Source organism: Pygocentrus nattereri, chromosome 15 (assembly GCF_015220715.1).
Source record: "Pygocentrus nattereri isolate fPygNat1 chromosome 15, fPygNat1.pri, whole genome shotgun sequence".
In the NCBI taxonomy this organism is placed as follows: Eukaryota; Metazoa; Chordata; class Actinopteri; order Characiformes; family Serrasalmidae; genus Pygocentrus; species Pygocentrus nattereri.
Window position 1 is genome coordinate 35,880,562 of NC_051225.1, and position 16,010 is coordinate 35,896,571.

Here is a 16,010-nt window from a genome sequence, read left to right on the forward strand (position 1 = left end):
TTTGTGATAGAAGATAATTTCCTGTTTGTATTTGGACTGTGATCATTTCAAAACTATAATAACCCTGTTTTTGTACAAAAACATCAGAAAAATATTTTGATACATTCCATGTGTTGTGAAAATGCCTTCTGGTTCTTCCATATTTCCCACCCTTAATGCTCACTGTCTCATTTATATCACCCCAAACATTGAATGCATTTGCAAAATATCATTTTACAGCAAAATCAAATCAAATCAAATCAAATTTATTTGTAGCGCTTTTTACAACGGATGTTGTCACAAAGCAGCTTTACAGGATTTCAGAAAAGACAAAGTTTCCACAGGACTGAAAGAATGTACAGAATGTACAGAAACCCCCCAGTGGGCAAGCCAGGGGCAACAGTGGCAAGGAAAAACTCCCTCAGAACTGAGGAAGAAACCTTGGGAGGAACCAGGCTCACCAGGGGGGACCCATCCTCCTCTGGTCAAACTACCTACAAGTGATTATACTACTAATATTAATAGCAGTAATATTGATATTAGGAATATCTAGGAGTCTATGAGAACATCAGGGTAGGGTGGGCAGCTCATCCAAGGAGGTTGGTGGTAGCTGAGGCGTGGGCAGCTGGTCTGAAGTGGGTAGCAGGGGGCTCGGCAGTCAGTCGTCCTTCAGTGTCCAGCCGGACATGTGGGCGGTTGTATACTCGGAAAAAAAAAAAAAAAAAAGCAGGAGAATACTCAGTTCATACTCATTTACTCTGGTTGTAACTTCAGTTAGTTTGTGCATGTGTGTTGTAGGCATTCTTCGTGGGTTCTGGAAACAAGCTGGGAGAGCCAGTCCCCATAGAGAAAGCTCACGAGCACATCTTCGGCATGGTCCTGATGAACGACTGGAGCGGTGAGTGTTCTTTTCTTCTCCACCAGCTGCCCAGAAACACCCTCAATAAATCATGACAGTGCTGCAGTAAGATGATGTAGAAAATAGCATTATTTATGCATTTAATGTTGCTAAGATATCATTTTCATCTGTACTGGAGAGAGTAGTTTACTTTTATCCTGTCTGTTTTATGCATTAAGATTCAGTTCAGCTGCTAGGCGTGTATCTCTGATCTGTCGACTGTGAGTCAGTTGGGTTTTTATGAGGGCAATAATCAAGAATAAAGTGTACACTGAAGGTCAGAGAGTGCACTTCAGATCTCTGTAATGGAGCATCTCAGCAAAGCTCACGCGCTTTCCACCACCAAACACACATCTGACAGCTGTTCTCTCGAAGGACCAGGCCCAAAGCTTCAGATTACTGTATAGCAGTGATTCCCAAGTACACGCACGCGGCATTTAGTACCCACAATATATAGAGGATATGTGTTGAACATGAACATTACATATAACATATTCAGAAGCTCAAAACTTTGCCATGACAACATAACATGCCTCTTAAAGTAAGCTCTCCATGAGCCTCAAGGCTGAAGCTTTAGCATTGGAAAACTATAAGCATAGTTTTAGTGTAACGAGGAGCGAGGTAGCGGACGCATGTGAAGAGATAAGCGACTTTTATTGAGGGCAAATCCAAAATCAGGGTCATAACGGTCCAGGTTCATGTAGCCAACACGGAGAGGTTTTTGTCCTTTCAAAGGAAAAGACTCTTTTTTTTCCACAACTAAATAAGAAATCACAGATTTTTTTATTACTTTTTTTTATTTTATTAAAATTAAGATAAAGTAAGTGTGCAGTAAAAGGATAAGTCGAAGACACAACATAATCTGTTCGAACAAGATAATAAAGCTTTGATAATGAAGTCATGGCCACATCTCAGTAAAGTGTAGTTTAATTTTCTCATAACATGCATTAGAATTCCAGTTTCACGCCTTCGTAAGTTCTTCGTAAGTTCTTCGTAAGACTACCCATTTTTATTAAGAAGAGATGCGTCACCAGTGGGGTTCTGTAGATTACAGGCTATTAAAGATATTTATTAATTAAAGATAATTATGATACAAACCTTTTTATTTGCCAGACAAAAACAATGTGGACATTTTGCCAAATAATCTTTTCTCAATTGTTATTGTCTATTGAAAATCTTTTGGCCCGAACGAGGTTGAAACCTGTTTGAGAGCTAACATCATTGTGGCGCTTGGCATTTGTTAGCTCAGCGATTTATCGGAGATAAATATCAATTGTTTCAATATCAGCCGATAGTATCAGCCAACCGATATATCGGTCAGCCCCTGGTTGGTTGTATACATTTATGAACCCCCCCTGTTTCGAGAGATCAGAGTAGGCCTTGTGATTTCCGTCTTCATCCATCCTGTTTTCTTCAGAATAACCAAGCTGACATTTTCCATTAGCTGAAGGTGGCTGGCCAGAGCTGCCTCCTGTTGGCTCTGAAATATGGGGCATATCTCACAGGGCCCCCTATAAAATTTCAGAGAGGCCCTGACGGCCTAACTTGATGACGTGGCGGTGATTTACGGCTGTTTCCTGGTCATGCCAAAATGGTCTTTCAGAGTAACCACTGCCGTCAATTTCTTTTATTATTCCATCACCCCCTACTGCCAGTCTACAATGGCACCTTCCACATCTCACTGCGGCCGATATTGCTGTTTTATGAGTGCTTGAGGAGGTTCTGGAAATGAGAAAGTCTGAGGGAGAGGGTGGGTGCTGTGCTGGAGCTTGGTGAAGTGTGGGTGCCAGGCTTTATAGAGCTTTGCACTCTTGTTTGTTTGTTTGTTTGGCTCCTGTTCAGAGCAGATTGTTGAATCAGATTGAATTCTGAGTTTCAGTTTGTTTTCCTTCTGAAGAGCCAGTGCGTGTGGATGCATCTATATATCGCTGCTTTTTCATTCCATGGGCCTTTCGAAATGGCAGTTGCTTTTATTATAACCCTGTATGAACTTTGCAACTAAATAAAACCGATGTTTTATTGCTGATTTACAGTTTATTAAATTTGAATGAAGACAAGTTAGATTCCTGTTCAGACACTTTAAAACAGTATATACTTTGAATGAATTTAAGAGCTCGGTACAGCCTTAAAAACTAAACTGTTGATTCACTAAAGGTAAATGTGCTTTTAGCTGTTGAATATTTTTAGGTTCTGTTACATCGTAATTTGGCTTTGCATCCAAAACAAAACAAATCTTCTCACTAATTAACCTCCTTTCCCATACCAGATAAAAACCTTAGATGCATCTGTGCAGCTACTTTGAAATAACCCTCTATATTACTGGAATTTATTGAATAATAAAGGTTCCTAAATGGTCCTGGGCTTTGATGTTTTAGAAGCAATTTCTTTGATTTCTTGATACTTTTAAAAGGTTCCTCATGCTCACATCCAAAGGTGGTTCTTCTATGGCAGAGGTCTTAATTTGAGCCTGGATTTTGTTGTGTGTTGATGTGGAACTGTGGTTCAGTCAGTTATACCAACAGGGCAGTTAACTACCAGCTGTTACAAAATCCAGGCCTGGAAATTGAAGAAACCTTTTGGCACCTTTATTTTTAGTAAACTTAGAATTTTTTTACCTTGTTGCTTTGTGTACATGATCTAATAAGCATGGTTCATCGTATTTGAGATAAAATTCCTGAAGTCATCCATCAAACTTTGGTGACTTTTGTAGCCAGTAAAATATCAGATTTTTGGTGACATCACAGTGCACCAGCAGGCGGAGAAAAATAATATTGATTTTATCATACTTCACCTCACCCTCCCGCCACTCCACCCTGATTACAGAATGAGAATGCGCTAGTGTTTCCCGTCCACGCTGACTTCATTAGTGTAACCAGATACAGCCTCGAACACTAAAACAAAACGGTTCATTTAATTGCTAATCTGCATGTAAATAAATAAAAGTTAGATGCCTAGGCATTTATACATACACAAATATATGAGCCTGGGAATACAGCGCCCTGGGAATGTATGACCCTGGGAATATAGTGCCCTGGGAATGTAGAGATGACTCCACATAATGGAAGCTCATTAGCATGGTAAATAATGTGGTGTAAACTTTATTTAACATTGTGTAAACTTTTTTTTACATTGTTTAAAAATCTTAGGGCCCTAAGAAGAAGGACTGTGGGAATATATTGCCTGGAAATATAGGACCCTGGAAGTATAGGAATGACCCTTCATAATGGAAGCGTATTAGCACGCTAAATAGTATCGTGTAAACTTTATTCATCTTCATCATCGTTAACTGCACAGTCCAGATCCGGGTTGTGGTAGCAGTTGAGAGAGCAGAGAATCCCAGACGACCCTGTCCCCTGCAACTTCCTCCAGTTCATTCCCTAGGACCCCAAGCCATTCCCAGGCCAACTTGGAGATATAATCCCTCCAGTGGGTCCTAGGACGACCCCGGGGTATTGTCCCGGTAGGCTGTGCCTGGTACACCCCCACCGGGAGGCGTCCCTAACCACCTCAGCTGGCTCCTCTCAATGCAGAGGAATAGCGGCCCTACTCCAAGCTCCTCCCGGAGTAGCCCGCCACCCTATGGAGAAAGCTCATTTCCGCCGCTTGTATTTACGATCTCGTTCTTTCAGTCATTCCCCACAGCTCATGACCATAGGTGAGGGAACTTTATTCAACATTGTTTAAACTTTATAAAGCTTAGGGCCCTGGGAGTAAAGTGCCCTAGGAATTTAAGAGCCTGGGGTATAGGGGTATAGGGAATATATGACCCTGGGAAAATAGGGTGCTGGGAATATAGAACCCTGGGAATATGGGCATAATGGAAACATATTAGCCTGCTAAATAGCATTGTGTAAACTTTACTCAACATTGTTTAATAATAATTGTTTCATTTATGAAGTTTGGGTTCCTGGGAATATAAGACCCTTGAAAGATAGAGCCCTGGGAATAAAGAACCCTGGAAACATAGTGATGGCCCCAAGCAATGCACAGTTTGGACCCTGGAAATATAGGGCCCTGGGAATTTAGGACCCTGAGATTAAAGGACCCTGGGAAAATAGGGATGACCCCAAGCAGTGGAAGATTATTAGCATGCTCATTAGCATTGTGTAAACTTTATCTAGAGAGTCTTTATCTATCTTTATCTTTTATCTAGAGAGTGTGTGTGTGTGTGTGTGTGTGTGTGTGTGTGTGTGTGTGTGAGAGAGAGAGAGAGAGAGAGAGGTAGAGAGAGTGTGTGTGTGTGTGAGAGAGAGAGAGAGAGAGAGAGGTAGAGAGTGTGTGTGTGTGTGTGAGAGAGAGAGAGAGGTAGAGAGAGTGTGTGTGTGTGTGTGTGAGAGAGAGAGACAGATAGAGAGAGAGAGAGAGAGAGAGGTAGAGAGTGTGTGTGTGTGTGTGAGAGAGAGAGAGAGGTAGAGAGAGTGTGTGTGTGTGTGTGTGAGAGAGAGAGACAGAGAGAGAGAGAGAGAGGGGTAGAGAGTGTGTGTGTGAGAGAGAGAGAGTGTGTGTGTGTGAGAGAGAGAGAGAGAGAGAGGTAGAGAGAGATTGTGTGTGTGTGTGTGTGAGAGACAGAGAGAGAGAGAGAGAGAGTGTGTGTGTGTGTGTGTGTGTGTGTGTGAGAGAGAGAGGTAGAGAGAGTGTGTGTGTGTGTGTGTGTGTGTGTGAGAGAGAGAGAGAGAGAGAGAGAGAGAGAGAGAGAGAGAGAGAGAGAGAGAGAGAGACAGAGAGTGTGTGTGTGTGTGTGTGTGTGTGAGAGAGAGAGAGAGAGAGAGAGAGAGAGGTAGAGAGTGTGTGTGTGTGTGTGTGTGAGAGAGAGAGAGAGAGAGAGAGAGAGAGAGACAGAGAGTGTGTGTGTGTGTGTGTGTGTGTGAGAGAGAGAGAGAGAGAGAGAGAGAGAGAGAGAGAGAGAGAGAGAGAGAGAGAGACAGAGAGTGTGTGTGTGTGTGTGTGTGTGTGTGTGTGTGTGTGTGAGAGAGAGAGAGAGAGAGAGAGAGAGAGAGATTATATATCTTGGGCTAAATTTATGGAATCATTTTTCTCTGCAGTTGAGTGGAAGAAATGAAACTTTGATTTGACCAAACTGGAGTGAAATGGCTCCGGTTAATGAAGCGGCTCCAGTCCGAGAGCTGCCGGCCGTACGCCTGTTAACTTTACAGGAAAAATGAAAGGAACCGATTTTCATTTTAGAAGCACACATTACAACTTAGTGAAGGAACAATGAGCAGGACTTTCATGAGAAGTTCAATCCAGGCAGAGAAGAGCATCTGTCGTGGAGTTAACACGTTTACTGGAGTTTAACAGGAGCCTAAACCCATTTACTAATGAATGTGTTGTTAATGCAGACTCACTCATTCCTCTCTCTCTCTCTCTCTCTCTCTCTTTGTCCTTTCTTTCTCTCTCTTTTTCTCTATCATGTTCTACCCCTTTCTTTCTCTTTTGTCTCTCTTTTGTCTCTCTATCTCTTTTTCTCTCTTCTCTCTAACTCACTTTTTCTCGTCTCTCCTTCTCTCTCATTTTCTCTTTCTTTACCCTCTCTTTTTTCTATCCTATCTCTCTCTCTCTCTGTCTCTCCTTCTTTTTTCTCCTCTCTTTTCCCTCTATTCTCTCTCTCCCTTTCAAATGTACTCTATCATATTCAACCCCCTTTTCTTTCTTTTTCTATCTCCCCATCTCTCTTCTTCTTTCACTGTCTTTATTTTTGTATCTTTCTTTTTCTTCTCTCTTCTTTTCATTTTCTTTATCCTCTCTTACCCTCTCTTTCACTCTTTTTTTGTCTCCTGTCTTTCTCTGTCCTCTGTCTATCACTCACTCAATCTCTATCTTTCTCCATCCACCCCCCCCCCCCCCCCCTCTCTCTCTCTCTCTAGCCCGGGATATCCAGGCTTGGGAATATGTGCCATTAGGCCCATTTTTAGGGAAGAATTTCGGGACCACCATCTCACCCTGGGTCGTGCCAATGGAGGCTTTGACACCCTTCGTGGAGGCCAATGCAGTTCAGGTGTGTCATCAAATAACGCTGCTACACAATATAAATAAAGTAGTAGTCTAGCTATTATACTGTGATTGCACTACAGCTGATGATATGATGCAAACATTTTGGAGTCGTATTATTGGAATCAATATTATAGCCTCAATAATACAGCCTCCTTAATTTCTTCTTAAGAAGAAATTATTTTATTAAAACCTCCTTTTTACAAAGATTCTAACTTTTACCAGTGTTTTCTTATTTGGGATTTGTTCTTGGGTAAGAATAGAATCTACACACACTCAGGAGCACAAAGGTGAACGGTTCTGCCTTAAGAACACGAAATGAATGTAGACTTTTCTTATGAACTTTCTCAAGAACACTTTTAAGAAAAAACCTAGGACGATTTTGGTGAATAAGGCCCATTCTTGCGAACGTCTAAATGTTATTGTTTGTCTTAAATCCTCCGTGAGCTTTTTTTTAGGAATACTTTTGTGAATCCGGGTCCTGAACTTCAGTGTGCTATTGAGTGGCAAATAATTACACCATGCTTTTGTTGGCCATAAATAGCTTCTAAGGGTTTCATCGCTTTTAAAAGTCAGTACCCAGCCTGCCGTTTATGCTGAGACTCTGCCTCTTCTGTTATTGTTTACAGGACGCTCAGCTAGAGCGATTTTAAGTGTGCAGTGTAACCTTTTCGCATTTGATCAATGTGATCACCACCTTTATAAGCAGCACGGCTGAATTTATTTTGGGTTTGGGTGAATTTGTTATGACAGCTGGCTTAGAAGCTCTGAGATGAGCTTTGTTCTGAATGTCAGAATCTCACTGCTCTGTCATTTAAGCAGTGTTTTAATGGGCAAAGCCTTGTTGTGAGCATAATATTTGGCATATTTTGGCACAGGCTCACTTCTCTCAGTGTCTCTTTTTATACTCAGTTCCCCCACTATCCAGGGCTCTTTTCATCACACAATCCTGCTAGCCACTTACAGATGGCTATGGGGCTCAAACTCACAACCTCCTGCTGGAGTGACAGCTTAGACCACTGCACCACTCAGGAACACAAGAAGCCACTCGGATCTATCTACACATGTTTAATACAATGGAGGAAAATCTCACAGCCGTCTAATAATTCATCCCAACATCAGGAGGCTGTGAGGTTAAATCCCAGCAATGACATAGCTGCCCATATCTGGAAGCCCAAGAGGAAAATATACCAGGTTAGACTGTGGGATAGAAGGAGCGCCAGCTATCTAACTGAGATACAGACCTAGAAACAGAAGCTGAGTCAACTCAATAAAGAAATCAGTTTCTGTAACAATTTAAGTTTAGCTGATCTCTCATTTTTTACAGTTCATTTTTTTTGCACATGTAGGCAAAGGTACTGTTAGGAGTCTTGCCCAAGGACTCTTATTGATATAGTGTAGGGTGTTTACACAGGCGGGGATTGAACCCCAGCCTACAGCATGGAAGGCAGAGATGTTACCCACTATGCCATACCAACCACTGTACATGTGGTGATGTGTGCCAATTAAACATTTTTGGCAATAAATTATTGACCAGTTAACAACACTATTGGACCAGCCCCTCCCACTGTATCTGTTAAGAGATATATTAACATGAAGAATTCTTCTCATAGCACTAATCATCACCAAAAAACAATCCTGCTGAATTGGAAATCAAGGAGGACTACAAACATCACTCACTGGAAAAACTAACTCCTAGGAAAGCAAGGAAAAACAGAAGTAGAAGCCAAGTAAATGATGATTTATGCAAGCTATTAGCACAGTACTAATTACCCATACAGAAATCTGCTATATGGCAATATATGGATTTTCTACATATGACATATATTAGCATCTATGGAATTAAATATGGAACATATGCTTTAGCCATACATCAACATGTATTCATGTGTAAGACATATATTTAATAATATAATAATATATAAAATTATCCTTCAGTGTCTTTGTTTTGGGAGAAAGAACTTAATGTTAAACTTAATTAGGTTATGGCGTGGGAAAATTGCTTTATTCCTTCAAAAAACCCAGCACACCACATCATTCGCTTCACGTTCAATGAAAAAGCATTCGTCACTCCTAACCTGCTGTATAAATTTAAAGTTAGGCAAGATCCTTATTTTCATTTGTGTAACTCAGCAATAGTCGGTACATATATGCATATGTTTTGGTGCGTGTCCTACTGTGGATGTCTTTTGTTCATATGTTCAAGATACTCTCTCTAATATTTTGGAAAAATCTGTACACAAAGTTCCCAGGTCCTTCCTCCTACATGATGACTCTGCAGAATTGTTTTCTACTCATCAGAAAAGGCCTCACAGCAGCCAAACAGATAATACTGTGAAAATATGCTTTGAACCCTCTGTTCCCGTATTTTCAGGACATCGCTCATCGTACATTTTGGAATGTACAACAACCAGGATAAATAAGGCTAAAATAAGAACAGCAGTGACGGTCAGAGTCCACAGCCACACAAGAGGAAATATTATGTAAGATAATTTGATATTTGTCTATATATATATATATATATATATATATATATATATATATATGTGGAGAGAGAGAGAGAGATTAAGTGATCCTTATTAGTCCCACAACAGGGAAATTTCACCTCCGCATTTAACCCATCCATGAAGTGAAACACCACATACGCTCTAGTGAACACACACACTAGGGGGCAGTGAGCACACTTGCCCGGAGCGGTGGGCAGCAGTTGGGGGTTAGGTGTCTTGCTCAAGGACACCTCAGTCATGTGCTGTCAGCTCTGGGGATCGAACCAGCGACCTTCCGGTCACAAGCTGGTTCCCTAACCTCCAGCCCACGACTGCCCCAAATCAGCATTCCCGGAGGTACTGCAATACCAGGTCGACGCGTGGAGCGGATGGAGCAAGGCCCTCTTTCATCTCCCTGTTCTAAAAATCAATTTAATATGTAGTCCTCGTATAGAGGACGTATCAACTGATAAGAACAGATACTACCCTTGATCTTAGCCAAAAGGCCGAGAAGCTCCAGTGCAAAACTAAAGAAGCAAACTCCATTTATATATATATATATATATATATATATATATATATATATATATATATATATATATATATATATATATATATATATATATATATATATATATAAAACATTCATGTATGGATGGTAAATATTAGCTTTATTTTATATAGCATTTTAATGTGACAGAAATAATTTAATACATAGATATATTATGTTAAGATGTGGTCACCCACCTATTTCATACTTCATATCTATCTATATATCTATACATATATATATATATATATATATATATATATATATATATATATATATATATATATATATATGTGTGTGTGTGTGTGTGTGTGTGTGTGTGTGTGTGTGTGTGTGTGTGTGTGTTAGCTAACTCATGTTAGCTAACTGTACATTAGCCTCATAGCTCCACTAAAGAAACAGACTAAATCAGTATGTTTGTTGTAAGGAGGAAAAATCTAACAAAATCTTACAAAATTTTCACCAAATATTCCATCAAAAAACGTTTGAAACAGTAAATTGTATTTTATTTGAAAGTTAAAAGGTTTGCAGGGGCTTAATACAGAGTGGTTTAGGGCTTGTAAGGATTTTAGCTGTAAGCTACATTGACTACATTGAAACTGCGCTGCGTTTGCCATTTTAGCCCAGTGCTTCATGCAGAAACAGCTCATCAAGGTTAAAATGATAATCGCATGTGGGGTTAAAGAGAGAAGCTGGGCTGATCTCAGCGAAGGCCCCGGTGGAGAAGATGCTTCAGAGTGATGGAGGAGGCAGAGCAGATTGCAGACTTTGCATATGAGGGGCAATGAGACGTGCCAAAGCCTGTTCTCTGAGTTATTAACAAGCGCTCTCTCCATCCGGACCAAGTGGAGTGAGGAAGGGTCTCCTCTTTCCCAGTGTTTATTTGAGCTGAGGTTTTCAGTCTTTGTGTGTAGCAAATATTAAAAAATCTAATTTAAACAGTTTTCTCATTTACTGTAAATGTAGTCGATCAGCCAAGACATGGAGCTTGCTTCTTTAGTTTTGCACTGGAGCTGTGAAGCTTATGTAGCTAACAAGTAATGGAAGCTAATATGCTTCAGCCATGATGTTATAATACATGCTGTATGTTTTCTGACTTTGTCTTGCTGAAATATGCAAGGCCTTCCCTTAAAAAGACAGAAGCTTATATTCTAAATCCTCCATATATTATTCAACATTAATGGCGCCTTTACAGATGTGCAAGTCACCCATGCCATGTTCACTAATGCACCCCTATACCACCATGAATACTGGCTGTTGAACTGTGCACTGATGACAAGCTGAGTGGTCTTTAGCCCGGAGGACACAGTGTCTATGATTTCCAAAAAGAATTTCAAATTTTGATTTGTTGGACCACAGGACCTCAGTCCATCTTAAATGAGCTCGGGCCCAGAGAAGGTGGCAGCATTTCCAGATCCTGTTTATATATGGTTTCTTCTTTGCATGGTAGAGTTTAAACTTGCATTTGTGATTGCAATGCCAAACTGTGCTCACAGACAAGAGTTGTTTTGTATTTTACATTGAGAAACTTTATTTTTGAAATGTTGCACTGTACAGTCTTTGACAGAGTGGCAAACTCCTCATCATCTTTATTTCTGAAAGACTCTGGGATGCTCAGTCATGTTACTATCCTGCTGCCAATTAACCACCAGGTGCTTTTTAGCTCTACACAACTTTCCCAGTCTTTTGTTGCCCCATCCCAACTTTTTTGAAGTATATTGCTGGCATCAAATTCAAAAAGGCATATATTTTTCAAAACACAGTCAAATTTCTCAGTTTCAGTATTTAATATGTCACTATGTTTTCATTCTATTCTTTTTGTTTCTTCATTGTTTCTTCATTTCTTCATTCTTTATTGTTTTTACTTACATTTTACACCATGTCCCAACTTTTTTGGAAACAGGATTGTATACTATATGCTTACTTAGCATGCAACATGTGCAGCCTGTCACTTTAAGCACTAAATGCTGCTTATTTTAGACTAATTTAGGCTATTTCAGACTAAGTGGTCAGCCAGCTGTATAACAAAGATGAATACACAAGTATTCAGATTTTTCCTATTCAGAAGAATGTGTTTTGCTGTGACTGTCTATGTGCACATGCCTGACATTTGATCTGACAATATTTTGATTTTAGGACCCACAGCCGCTTCCATATCTTCAACACCAAGACCCGTACACCTTCAACATCAACCTCTTTGTCTCCATCAAAGGTATGTGTTTAAAGAGGGCTCGTGATTTTTAAGTCTATTTTTTGTGATATTCTATGAAGTTTCTCACAATCTCATAACTATTTGCAAAGGGGCAAAGTTCATTCTGAGATCATTTGGCTTAAATATCGAGCTGGGTCTGTGAGTGTGACATCAATACGTAAAGTCCCAACCTGATGCCTCTTTTAAATGATGGCTCCAGGCTGTACAGGCCAACTCGCAGCATCGCATGCTGACAGTATTTTAGGCTGTTTTTTATTCTGCTGACTCAGCAATGCATCTTCTTTTCAATTAAAAAAAACAACGCTTACATAGTGCAGCTTTAAAGTCTACATCATGCCTTATTTCAGTAACATATTTTACTCTCCATCAGGGGAAGGGATGAGAGAGGCAGCCACCATCTGCAAGTCCAACTTTAAGGTAAGAGGTCAGCATTGCTTGGGTCTAAACTAGGCCTATCTGACTCCCTCACAAGCAGGTCCATGGAGAGAAAAGAGCATCACACATGATCACAGGCCATTTGTATCCATTTATAAAATATAGTATAAAAGTATAAAAGATCTGCTAAATAAGCTTAAATGTGTGATTTAATTTAGTGCAAGTGAAAATGGTGTGTTTTTTGTATAATATTGTTACAAATCCATGCAAATACATGTCCATCAGTAATTAAAATTCTACCTAATGTTACTAAATTACGTTAACATCAATGTGTATTTGTATATTTGTTTCCATATTTACACTTTTTCTATGTTTCTGCATAAATTTGGCCTAAAACCTCATCAAATTTTGAAGTTTGGGCATGTTAATAGTAGATAAAGAGAACCAAATGAAACAAATGAGGTAAAAATATTAGACTTGGTAATTTATTTATTGAGGATATTGATGATATTTCAGGAAATATAAAGCATTCTAAAGTTCACAAACTTTCAAGCAGCACTGTATATATATAGAAATAGTTTTTAAAGTGATTTTTTGAGTCTTTGGCTTTTTCCTACAGCAACCCAAATTATTTAGCCATGAAAATCATATATTGTTGCATTAAGTGTTGCAATAAATGATGAATGGTGAATGATGTCCTTGACAAGATCTGTCAAGCATAACATTCACCCCATCACTCAAAATAGTTTTTTACCCGATTTAATGCAATATTCTCAGAAAAGCCGTATAACTCACTGAAATACCAACATTAGAGGGTCTAGTCTTGAAAACAGGCAACTTGGCGGCCTCTAACATATTCCCCCCAGTCACAAGCTCAGTGTAATGGCATTCTCAGTGTTACAGTGGTATGAAAAAGTTTGGACTTGCCTGGTCAAATTCCATATTTTGTTGATTTTCTCCCATTCGTGAAAACAAGTTTACACATCATCTACAGAGAACACACTTGCAAACTGCACATGTTTGCAAAGAAGACATGAAATGTGGCCTGTGCAAATGTTATGGCTCATTTTATACTTTGTATGTTGTTTTTTTTTATATTAAACAGAAAGTGTGGACTAAAATTTACAGAAAATGTCATACTTTCACTCTGAAAATTAACAAATGTAGATTGAATGTAGGGTGTTCAAACTTTTGCATACCACTGTATTTGATATCCACACAGAAAAAAACTATGGAGCACAAAAACCAGACTGTTTCATCTTTATACAACAATTTCCTGAATCAGATGCAGAGCAGGTCATACATCACCCCTAATGGTCAAATTTGCAATACAAATGTGTTTGTAACAATAGTTTGCAAAAGAAAATATGCAAAAAAAATATGCAAAACCTTCTCTTCAGCCCAGTAAAGGTATTTTGATGAACTTGAAGTTGATTGTTGAAGATAACTTTACCCAAGGCTGCTTTATGCTAAGTAAACATTTGCTGGTATTTTTTTCTTATAATATTAAAAATAACTGAAAAAAAATGACGCTTCAGTGGAAAATTCTGACTATGTGCCCTCAAAATAATGAATTTCCACCCAATCACTTTATCATCAAAGCCAGATTCTCCTAATCCCGATCTCTTCGGATCTTTACATGTCAGCTCTACGATGCCATGTACATTGCACTGCTTGCTTCAGCCTGTTTACTGAGGTAGAGTCTGCGCTGTGCAGGGTTCAGTATCAGTGCAGACAGCTGACCATGTCCACTCAGTAATAGCCTCCAGGCAGCAGATAGAGGATGTAAAGCTTTTTCATACATTTGCAAAAAAAATACACCACAAAACTCTTTATATTTACTGTTTGTTTATTGTTTATTGGCAGATGCAAATCAGAATTCTGCTTCATAAGTAGTTATGGCAATAATGTACTCTAATCTACATCATAGATTTGAGTATATTGTTTTATAGGCCAAACGTTACCAGCATAAGTTTATTGTAGCTTATCTGTAGAACCTGTTTTATATGACTTGAGCTGCACGGACTTTGTGAAATATTGCATTTTGACAGATGCAATTTATTTAGATGATTTATTATTAAACGATTTCTTATTAAATATTTTCTGAGCTGAAGTCTTGAAATTGCTTTATAGCAGATTTGATCAGATGATGCTGATTTTTATTTTCAACAGAGCAGTCAAATATCAAATATCCCAAAGTCCTTGCATCGTGCATATTCATAGCATTAGGCTAACGTGTTTGTCTGAGGGTGTGTATGCGAGAGCGAGAGAGAGATACTGACACATGTCCTGTCTTTCCTTATTAGTATATGTACTGGACGATGAAGCAGCAGCTGGCCCATCACACAGTAAATGGCTGCAATGTCCGGCCAGGAGATCTACTCGCATCTGGAACCATCAGTGGACCGGTCAGTGTGTTATTGTTATATTAGTTAGATTGATTTTGTACCCATGTCTATCATGTACATTTGGATATTATCAATGTTAAAACCCCAGGGAGCCAAACACAATCCTACTATAGAGGGACACAATATACATGTGCAAAATATGTCCTCTGATAATGTTTTAATGTGTAAATGACCAAAGTATTTCTCCAAATACCCACCCACCCAGTTTCTGCGTTCAAATTGGAGAAAGCGAACAACCAAGCTAAGGCCAACCTAGGAAGAATAACTGAACTATGCCTGTTATCTGTTCATTCAGTTGTCCATCCAACTTGCCATGTGAGAATTCTGTGTGTGCATTCTCTCCCTCTCTCTCTCTCTCTCTCTCTCTCTCTCTCTCTATATATATATATATATATGTGTATATACAGCCTTTAAGTAATGAACAATCTCACCTTCTTTAAGATGCCACCACATAAATGCTGGATAGTGTTTTTAGTGGTCTGCCACTCCGCCTGCATATCATCGCTGTCCAAAGGAAATCAAGTATCTCCAGAATTGTTAAAAGTTTACATGAACAGGAAAGATCATAATGATCGGATTTGTGCAGTTATCTGATTATTCAAATGGTCATGTAAACACCTAGAAATCTGATCAAGAAATCCAATAAAGAGGCTGGATTTCAGCTCAGTGATCAGATTTCTCAGTGCATGTAAACTCTTGCTCTGAGAACAGAAATAAGTGAGCAGTGTCACCACGAGACACGAGCTATGACAACTACATGCTTGACAAAATGAAGGATTTAAACATCCTTCATCTTCTAGATGATGTATGTTCATGTTTTCAGGTAAACGGGCAAAAAATCTTTGAGTTTATTGGCTGGTTAAATCTGATTACTGACTGACTCCTGTAGACCTGGAGTTTCACATCATTTTACTACTCAAGAGCATGTAAATGAACTGGAATACTGACTTTCTGCAGTTAGCGGATAATTAAGTGCAAGTAGTCAAATTTTAGACAATGTAAAGGATGCTGTGAAGAAATTATGCAAAACTAAAAATTGCACAAATTGGGGATACTTGCTTTTTGGGGGTTTTTTGCACAGTGATGGGGGGTAAAGCCTGTTTCACTCACGTCA

The 16,010-nt window shown here is 39.2% G+C and overlaps 2 protein-coding genes and 1 non-coding gene across 3 annotated transcripts in view; 1 reads left to right on the plus strand and 2 right to left on the minus strand.

The window, feature by feature from the left end:
* The window catches only part of fah (fumarylacetoacetate hydrolase (fumarylacetoacetase)), a 34,771-nt gene that overhangs the window by 15,777 nt on the left and 2,984 nt on the right, over positions 1-16,010 (plus strand). Inside the window, exons 8-12 of the mRNA XM_017699564.2 lie at positions 778-877; positions 6,742-6,872; positions 12,038-12,113; positions 12,484-12,530; positions 14,795-14,896. Of these exons, the coding sequence (XP_017555053.1) occupies positions 778-877; positions 6,742-6,872; positions 12,038-12,113; positions 12,484-12,530; positions 14,795-14,896 (456 nt within the window). The remainder of the gene's footprint in view (positions 1-777; positions 878-6,741; positions 6,873-12,037; positions 12,114-12,483; positions 12,531-14,794; positions 14,897-16,010) is intronic.
* Positions 1-16,010, minus strand: part of LOC108428475 (cortexin domain-containing 1) — an 81,649-nt gene that overhangs the window by 15,202 nt on the left and 50,437 nt on the right. The gene's annotated exons all lie outside the window — the stretch shown is intronic.
* On the minus strand, positions 9,679-9,869 carry LOC119265320. The gene has a single exon (XR_005131589.1). It is a non-coding gene; the product is annotated as a U2 spliceosomal RNA (small nuclear RNA).